This window comes from Lactuca saligna, chromosome 2, assembly GCF_052625555.1.
Source record: "Lactuca saligna cultivar CGN05327 chromosome 2, ASM5262555v1, whole genome shotgun sequence".
In the NCBI taxonomy this organism is placed as follows: Eukaryota; Viridiplantae; Streptophyta; class Magnoliopsida; order Asterales; family Asteraceae; genus Lactuca; species Lactuca saligna.
The window spans coordinates 89,652,439-89,662,507 of record NC_136418.1 but is presented as its reverse complement, the minus strand read 5'-3'; the positions used below and the strand labels follow the sequence as shown (position 1 = coordinate 89,662,507).

At 27.9% G+C, this 10,069-nt stretch overlaps 1 protein-coding gene across 1 annotated transcript; it reads left to right on the top strand.

Annotated features, from left to right (window-relative positions):
* The first annotated feature begins 1,240 nt into the window (after positions 1-1,240).
* Positions 1,241-9,614, top strand: LOC145031156 (wall-associated receptor kinase-like 2). Its single transcript, XM_078979666.1, has 2 exons — positions 1,241-2,125; positions 8,408-9,614. The coding sequence occupies exons 1-2, from the start codon at positions 1,261-1,263 to the stop codon at positions 9,568-9,570; spliced, it is 2,028 nt and encodes a 675-aa protein (XP_078835792.1). The 5' UTR covers positions 1,241-1,260; the 3' UTR covers positions 9,571-9,614.
* Positions 9,615-10,069: the final 455 nt, after the last annotated feature.

Genomic DNA, 10,069 nt, shown 5'->3' with positions numbered 1-10,069 from the left:
GGACGAAAACTCCTAGATCCTTCTAGGATTTTCGTTCAAGCCTTAATAAACGTGATCCAATAGCCCAAAGTCTCAACTATCAAATAATTACAAAATAGCCCCTGTACTTTTAATTAATTCCTTTAATCCTGAAATTAATTCCTAATTAATTTCTGATTAAATACCAATTAATAATATGATTCCAACTTAATATATTATTCATATAATATATTAGCAAATCATATTTATACCCCAATTTATTAATTTTAATAATAAACCAGCCTCTCTCCTCAACAATCATCATGTCTAGTCACCAGTGTGAAGGCAACCCAAAAGGACCATGTTCACAATCGGGTTAAGTACATACCAAAATAGTTATGGACTTAGACATTAATCTAACATGTATTTTTTTTTTCTTTTAATTTTGTTCGTTAGTCTATGTTTAACATATAACTGGTTCCACATTTAGACATATTTTGACATTTACTACGATATTTGATTCAAAAAGTTTAAAATATATCGATGATAAATAATGAAATTTTTATTATTTTCTACGTGTGGCAATTAAAATTTTTAGTTTACTTTATATTCTAGATAGAAAATATGTAGATATAAATAACCTAAAAGTAGCATGTATTTTTTGAATCACACCAGCTTTTAATGGCACAAAATATGTGCCACAAAAAACTTTTATTCTATGGTGACACATAAGAAAGTGCCACAAAGTATTTTTTATATGTGCTTATCAAATTAGCAATGATCCCTACACAATAATCATTTAAATCATATGGTTGTAAAGTACTGTGTACAAATCAATATCATTTTCAAATGTATACAAAGGATTACTTATAGTTATACACATCTTTTGGTCAAAATAATATAAAAAATAAGTTATAAAATGTATGTTTGAGAAATTCCGAATCAATATAATATTGGAATACAAAATATTATCATATAATAGGTATTATTTTATAACCCATCTAATTTTATATAGTAATATGTATGGTTGACGTCGTAAAATATAACATGCTAATCGTTGTCGAAAATATGGGTGTTACACTTGGCATATGTTTATTGCTACAAACTTTGATTCCTTGTTTTGGGAAGAAAATTGGAGCAATGGTGGTTTCGTTGAGTCAAGGTCAACTTAGAATTAAATTTCTCCATTAAATAATCCAATCAGATACCACATTCGAGCACATAAATTCACTTGGTTATGATTTTTATATCCATCCTTATATTTTTCTTGCTTCAATGCATTTTATCGTTTTGGTAAACAGAATGCAGCTCTTTCAAGTTTTACATTTACTTATCTTGATCTCTTTAACAGCAACAGTAACAAAAGCAGAGAGAATCAGCAAAAAAGGATGCAATGATAGGTGTGGAGAGATATCGATTCCATACCCTTTCGGGATTGGAACAAATTGTTCTCTAAGCAAATGGTACAATATTGATTGTAACTCCTCGACACCGTATCTGTCTGCACTCAACAACACGGAGGTCTTGAGTGTAAATTCAGAGGACGGCTACAGATCTGGAGCGGTCACTGTTAAGGTCTCCACCACTTTTGATTGTGTGAGACCAGTCCAGCATAGCACTCCTGTCCTAAGCAACGAGAGTCCCTTTTATATTTCCACTTTTGCTAACAAACTCTTCGTTGAGGGGTGTGGCATTAATGCTGACTTGATGGTGGAGAAGACTATTGTTGCTAGTTGTTCAACGATTTGTCGTAATGATACTGTCAGCGATAGAAACAACTGCTTTGGCATTGGTTGTTGCCAAGCCACGTTTGATAGTACTGATACGATTTATAGTAATTATGGTGGATGGTACTATAAAGAACATCAGAATATCAAGACGTTTAGGTTGAATGTAACAGGCTTGGAAGGGCCGGCTGGAGACGAGATATGTAGGTCTGCCTTCCTGATGGACAGTTCATACTTCAAAGCAGGCTTTCCAATTGACAAGAACAGCACTTACGTTCCCATAACACTTTCGTGGTATACAGATACCCAAGACGACAGCAATACTTCTCCAGAATGCAAAAAGTGTAAACTTAATGGAGGGTATTGTCTGCTAAATCTTGACGCGGACTCGGCTACAAGTTGTTATATTTATAAGGGGAGAAATTTAGGTGTCATTCTGGGTAAGCTATTCTCTAAACCACTATATGCGTTTAAATTCCTTTCTACTTACTTTCCCATCAAATTCGTTTAGGCATGGTTCAACAACTACTAACTCATTTATTTATTTATTATAGCTTATAAACAATAACCCCAACCATTCATCTGTTTAAGAAAAGGTTAAGTGCTGTTCCGCTGTTAAAAAAAAAAAATACGTCTCAAACTAAAATTAAATGATGATTTGACAATTTTTCTATGTAAGATACATTTTACCAATTTATATTTAACCTAGACATCTACTACTAGTCATTAAATGAGTTAATAAGATGGATATTATGAGTTATATAATGTTATGTTTACCGTAAAATTTGATACATCTCATCGGTTCATTTATGATTATGTATCCACGTCAGCAATGGAATAAGTAAAATGTATGTTTCCCGAAAAATTGGCGGAAAATGAGTTGATGAGATGGATATACTAAGTTAAATAAGATTAGATAGATAATATGAAATTTCTTATAAATTTAAAAAATGACAAAATTATTGCTAGTTTATGTAATTATTGCACTCTTCGTTGGATTTATTATATATCCAAAAAAATATACAATAAATCATAATATCACATACTATGGTAAACATAATATTATATAACCCAACATAACAATCTCATCATCTCAGTTAATGACTAGACTTTTATGTGAGCAATGAAATCGCTAATATATATATAGGTAAGTTCAATTGAAAAAAATAAAAAAGGTTGAAAATGGGGAATCATTCTCAGTCACTCATTTATTTTTGCCGCAAAACCTTCGTCCTACCAGCAGAAATGTGAAAGGAATACAGATGTGTTTCAAACAAAACATGCTTACTTAAACTATGCTAATTATTACCTTAATATATATAAAAACACAGTTTTTTTTGTTTTTTTTTTTATTATTTTTAAGAAACTATTTTTATCGAAAAATGATTATAAATATATCAAAATTCATGATTTTTTTTCTCTACAAATAGACATCTATATTGATATATACTTTTAAGATAAAATAATTTTTTTATATATATATTTTCAGCTATCGTTATTCATAAGTGAATAAAATGCATTATATTTTTAGTACGACACATTCGTTATTCAATTATAAATAAAAAATATGATTAATTTTATTTTTACAGATGAAGTATCATTCATATATAAATATGACATATAATAAACTCTTTACAACTTACACCAACTCTCGTCACATGTTATATTTACATATGAATAAAACTTGTATTGACTTTCCTCACAAGTTATATTTATATACGAAGAGCACATTTATCATAATTTTGTTACAATTCAATTGTTATTCCTATATAAATAAGTAATTCATATTTTTAAAACACTTTATCTTTTTTTAACATACTACTTATTTATATATGAATAACAAATGAACTTTAACAAAAATCTTAAAAATGTTTTATTACTATATGAATATAACATATTACGACAATTAATATACATTTTATTCATATATAAATACAACATGTGACGAAAGATGATGTAAAAAAAATATTTTATGTAACAAAACTTTATAATGTGTTATATTCATAAATAAACAATACTTAAACTGTAAAAAAGTTAAGCATGCGTTTTATTCATAAATGAATAACAAATATACTTTAATAAAAATCTGATACATTTTTATTCACTTATGAATAACGATAGCTGAAACTCTAAATTTTTATTTTATTTTTTCTTAAAAATATATCAATATGAATGTCTATTTATAGAAAATAAAAAATTATGAATTTTTATATATTTAAAATAAATTTTCGATGAAAATAGCATTCTAAAAATAAAAAAAAATAAAAAACAATATATATTTTTGTGTATATTAAGGTAATGATTACTATACTTTAAAGAAATATGTTTGGTTGGAAAAACACATGTGTATCCGTCTCAAATTCTGCCAGTACGTCTAAGTGTTTTGCGGCAAAATAAATGTGTGGCTAGAATGATTCATTCATTCTCAACATTTTTTTTTTCTCAATTGAACCCTTATATATATATATATATATATATATATATATATATATATATATATATATATATATATATACATATATGGGTAAAGTGAATATACCTAACAACCTTATATAAGCTTAGGTACCTAACCTCATCAAAGTAGGTCATTTTGCATTAAATTTTCATTACAATCATGAAAGGTTCTTAAACTTTATCCATAAACTTGATTTACTTCAAAAAAAAAATTGGAAATTCATCATTATATTTCTCCTACGTCATTTCATTTGTAGCGGTAGGATATGAAACCTATCAGGCGGTATTTAATACAAATACGTTATTTAAAAGAAAGATATTGGTGAAAGTCCAAAGATTTTGGAAGTAATAAAGTTATGGGGTTGAAGTTTAAGAACCTTAGACAATTACAATGTAAATATGATACAAACCGATGTAGTATTATGGAGTTAGGTACCTAAGCTTATATAAGGTTGTTAGGTATATTCACTTTTCCATATATATATATATATATATATATATATATATATATATATATATATATATATATATATATATATATATATATATATATATATATATATATATAATCGTTTTAACCTTCGAACGTTCAAACACACTGATTTCAAAATTATCAATTATAAGTCTTCTTATAGAAACACAATACTTGTAAAACTTCTCTAGAATTCGTCTTGATACTTGCAAAAAGAGTTGGAATTATAAGTGAAAATTGTAGAAATTAGAAATGTATTTTGCTCTTCTTCCGATATATTGCTAATTAGGAATGGCAACGGGGCGGGTTCGGGGCGGGGCAGCATATCCCATACCCGAACCCGATATTTATATTTGTCCCCGAACCCGACGGGTTTCTTATCGGGGCGCCCCGTCGGGGCTAAAAATATCCCCGAACCCGACCCGAAACCCGAAACCCGATATAGACCCGAAACCCGACCCGAAAATGGTGGCAGAAAAAATTAGGAAAACTACAATGAAACAATTGAGAAATTAAAACCTTAGAAATGCTTAAAATACAAATAAATTCTTAACATAAGTGAACCAAATAGAAATTACTAAAGTCTAATATCGTAACTAAATTCATCACAATAGTGAGAAATTGGGAATACGTGATGGGATTGAAGGTTAGAGTCTTCGGGTGGCTGAAATGGGTTAGAGGGATGAAATCTCATTTTATATATATATATATATATATATATATATATATATATATATATATATATATATATATATATATATATATATATATATATATATATAATTTTTCGGGTCGGGGCGGGTCGGGGTATGCATACCCCACTCCCTGACCCGAACCCGAACTAAAAACCCGATAATGACCTGAAACCCGACCCGAAACCCGATAAGAGTGACCCGACCCGCCCCAAAATCTTCGGGGTTCGGGTTTTTTTGCCATCCCTATTGCTAATATAATTTAAAACTTACACGTAGTAACAATATCCTAGTTATTTTTTGATAAACTTGCTGAATTTTATTTGTTTGTAAATAGAATAGGAATTATAAAATGTAGGCTAAATAGGACAAAAAACACTAAGTTTATACTAAAAATTAATTTGACATTGTGTATTTTTTTTTTTGTTTTGTTTTAAATTTGACACTTTGTTTTTCAATTTTTCTACAATTTTGATCACTGGACCGGTCATCTCGGTTACTAGCTGAGGTGACATGATGACATTTCAATTTTGATGACGTGTCATGCTGACATAACATGCTGATGTGTTAAAATTGAATTTTTTTTTTTCATAAAAAACACTAAGTTTTCATTTTTTTCGATTTTGACACTTAATTTAATTTTCTTTCTTTTTTGGACACTCAGTTTTTTTGTTCCAAATTGAACATTATTTTTTCCAATTTTGTTTAATGTTTACCATTTTCCATTTGAAACCGTATATATATATATATATATATATATATATATATATATATATATATATATATATATATACATTTTCAACCGTATAAATACATTTTTCGTTTGAAAACCATATTTTTATTTATATACATTTTTTTTTTAAACATTCAAAGCATAATGTTATGCCTAAATATGCATTAGTTATATCATAAGAACCAAACTAACCATAAGCTTCAAATAAGATGTAAAAATTTCACGTTTTGCAAACGTAACATCTGGGCCTTGATCGACTACATGCTTCCTAACCACCAAACTCATTTTAAGTTTGTGTACTTAATATAAAATATGGTTGTCATATAACTAATACATATTTATACATATTATTATGGTTTGAGTGTAATAAAAAAAAAACTTTTATTTATACAAAAGTATGATTTTTAAGTGAAAATATATATATATTTATATATATATATATATATATATATATATATATATATATATATATATATATATATATATACGGTTTAAAATGTATTAAAAATATTTATGCGGTTTCAAATGGAAATGGTCAATTGAAAGAAAAAGTTAAACTTACTATCAAAATCGACAAAAAAAATGAAAACTTAGTATCTTTTGTGGAAAAAAAATCAATTTTGACACGTTGGTATGTAATGTCAGCATGCCACGTTATCAAACTGACACGTCATCGTGTCATGTTAGCAGGTACCCGACGGGTTGACCGGTTAAGTTGTCAGAGTTATAAAAAATTAGAAAATATATTGACAAATTTGAAATAAAAAAAAACAGTGTCAAATTAGAATTTTAGTATAAACTTAATGTATTTTGTGTTGTTTACTATGATAAAATGTAAATTCGTTTTTAAATTCAAATTACTCAACGCATGTTTATTACTTTATATTTTGTAATATTTATTATTTTTTTAAACTTAGCGAGTTTCATTTAAACTATAAAAAGGTATCAAGGTAATATAAACTGAATTAATTATTAATCTTAATAAAATTATTTTCCTATGAGTTTATATTTCTTTATGATACATTTTATGTTTTTGGTTTGCTATATAATTTAAAAAAAAAATCATTTACTCGAATAATAAAATAATTAGTCAAATGAAAAATAGCAAGGTAAACGTAGAATTTAATATGTATTTAGGATACATTATATTATTCTGATTCCTTAATTTATAATTATGAATAAATTCATTAAGTTTTATGAAATATAAGTAATATAAAAAACATAACAAAGCAAAGATAAAAGTTGTAGTAACAAATGAAGAAATTTCACTACACCCAATAATTTCACTACACCCAATATATATATATATATATATATATATATATATATATATATATATATATATATATATATATATATATATATATATATATATATATATATATTCAAAATATTCCAAAAAGGTAATAAGAAATGGTAGAAGATTATGATATTTCAAGTTAGAGAAATTAAATATATTTTTTATTATCTTTTGTTTTTATTTATTTTTTTCTATTTATTTAAGATGATTATATGTTTACAAGTTTAACATTATAATCAAAGTTAAATTAAATTGCATGACACTTGTCATTATCTTAAATACATAAGAAGATAGTTTGAATAAAAATTAGAAGGTTATTTTATTTCTCTTTAGGTTAAAAATAGATATAAAGCTTAGAAAATCAATAAAATATTTGCTATTATTGTAAAATGTAAATTATATTACTGATATATCTTTATTAAAAAAAAAACAAACATAACAATGACAAAGTTTAAAACACCAAATATTTACTTTGTGAACACTCGTTATCCTATCAATTTTTTTGAACAACTAAACACTTCATTAAAATCTAGCAAACAACTAGCAAACCAAACCAATTAAAATCAACTAGCTAAAAGAGGATTTTAAACTCCAACTAACCGACACTTTTTTGTCCTACTAGCAATTCAAAGAAACAAATACTCAACTACAATATCAAAAACTCTACCTTCCATCGCGGGAGAAACGCCAAACACAAAATCATTCCTGTACCATTATTGGACCCATATTAACACACACATAATAGCTTCTAACACTTTCTTTTTCAGAGCCCATACATGTAACTGCTTAGTCCATTCAAACGCATCATCTAGAGTTTCCACCAAAGGGACTTCAAAGTCTAACTAAGAAAAACCTTCTCCCAAACTAACACCGAAGTGGCACACTTCCATAACACATGATTAATGACCTTCGGATATTCCAAACACATTGGACACAAAATATTGCAAAATTTAACACCTTTGCAACTATTCTATCAAATTTATGTTTTAAAGACTAAATAGTCTATAATGCTAATTGTTGAATGTGTTTAGGTACTTATGTTAATTATTGTATTGTATGTTCTTTTTTTAGGTGTTAGTATAAGCATGGGATTGCTTTTCCTAATGGTGATCGGCTATGCATTATACAAAATAATCAAGAAAACTAAAGCTAAGAGAAGGAAACAAAGGTTTTTTAAGCGTAATGGTGGTCTCCTTCTTAAACAACAACAAGCAACTGATGTTGATGAAACCATACTCTTCACCTCTAAAGAATTGGAGAAGGCTACTGACCATTTTAATGAGAATAGAATTCTTGGTCGAGGTGGTCAGGGTACTGTATATAAAGGTATGTTAGCAGATGGACGGATCGTAGCAATCAAGAAATCAATGGTGGTTGATGAAAGTCAAGTAGTAGAGTTCATCAATGAGGTATTCATTCTTTCACAGGTCAACCATAGAAATGTGGTCAAATTATTAGGATGTTGCCTAGAGACCGAGGTCCCACTACTTGTCTCTGAGTTCGTCTCAAATGGTAATTTATATGACCTTATTCAAAATGAAACTGATGAGTTTTCATTCTCTTTATATATGAGATTACAAATTGCTACTGAGATCGCAGGAGCACTTTCTTACTTACATTCAGCAACCTCCATTCCGATATACCATAGGGATATCAAGACAACTAATATACTTTTGGATGAAAAGTATCGAGCAAAAGTTTCTGATTTTGGTACTTCAAGGTTGGTATCAATAGATCAAACTCATTTGACTACATTAGTTAAAGGGACTTTTGGTTATTTGGATCCAGAGTACTTTCAATCGAGCCAGTTCACTGAAAAAAGTGATGTCTATAGTTTTGGAGTTGTTTTGTTGGAACTTTTGACAAGAGAAAAGCCAATCTCCTTAACTAGATTTGGTGAAAATAGAAGTTTAGCTACACACTTTATGCTAGCCATGGAAGAAGGTCGTGCGATGTCTGTTTTTGATGCAATGATTGTTAAGGAAGGTTTTAGGACCGAGTTGTTGTCTATAGCTAATTTGGCAATGCGATGCTTGAACTTCAATGGAAAAAATAGGCCAACAATGAAAGAAGTTTCAATTGAGTTAGAATGCATTAGATTGTCACATGTTTCCCTTATAGATCAAACTAATGTTGGCCTTGTGAAGCAATATGAGGAGGTATCACCAATATATGGTAAGTCAACATCAACATTGGTGACAATCAGTGACAATGTAGTTGATGGATCATGGTAAATCTTATGCTTTAATTCAGTTAAGCATTAGTTTCTCCCATTACAGTTGTGTCTTGATTAATAATTGTCTATAAAGATTAAAAAAAAAAACAAGTCATAGGTTGTACTTGTTTTTCCATCACTTATTTATATTTCATGCTTTTGGTATTACATATTCCATTGTTTAAAATTTGATCGGTTTATAATATATAAATACTATCAACGTTATGTTTGTCTTATCATTAATCTTTACAAGGTTTATTGGTGAACAAATTAAAATTTGCAACAACTAGTTAAAATTCTTGAAACGAACTTGTTGAGGACAATTGTGTTTAGATTTCAATACCCATATAACTTATTTAATAATTTAAGAAAATACATGTTTTGATTTGAATCATTGTTTCACATAGCATATATACGATTATATATTAAATAAGCAAATGTAACTTATTGAAGCTAAATTTGGGTAGTGAGTAGAAATGAAATTATATGATCTTAACAAGCGTCATTATAGTGATTGC

Coding starts and splice junctions, on each gene's coding strand:
- LOC145031156 (XM_078979666.1), top strand. CDS start 1,261: ATGCAGCTCTTTCAAGTTTTACATTTACTTATCTTGATCTCTTTAACA. Junction 2,126..8,407: donor AAATTTAGGTGTCATTCTGG/GTAAGCTATTCT, acceptor TTCTTTTTTTAG/GTGTTAGTATAAGCATGGGA.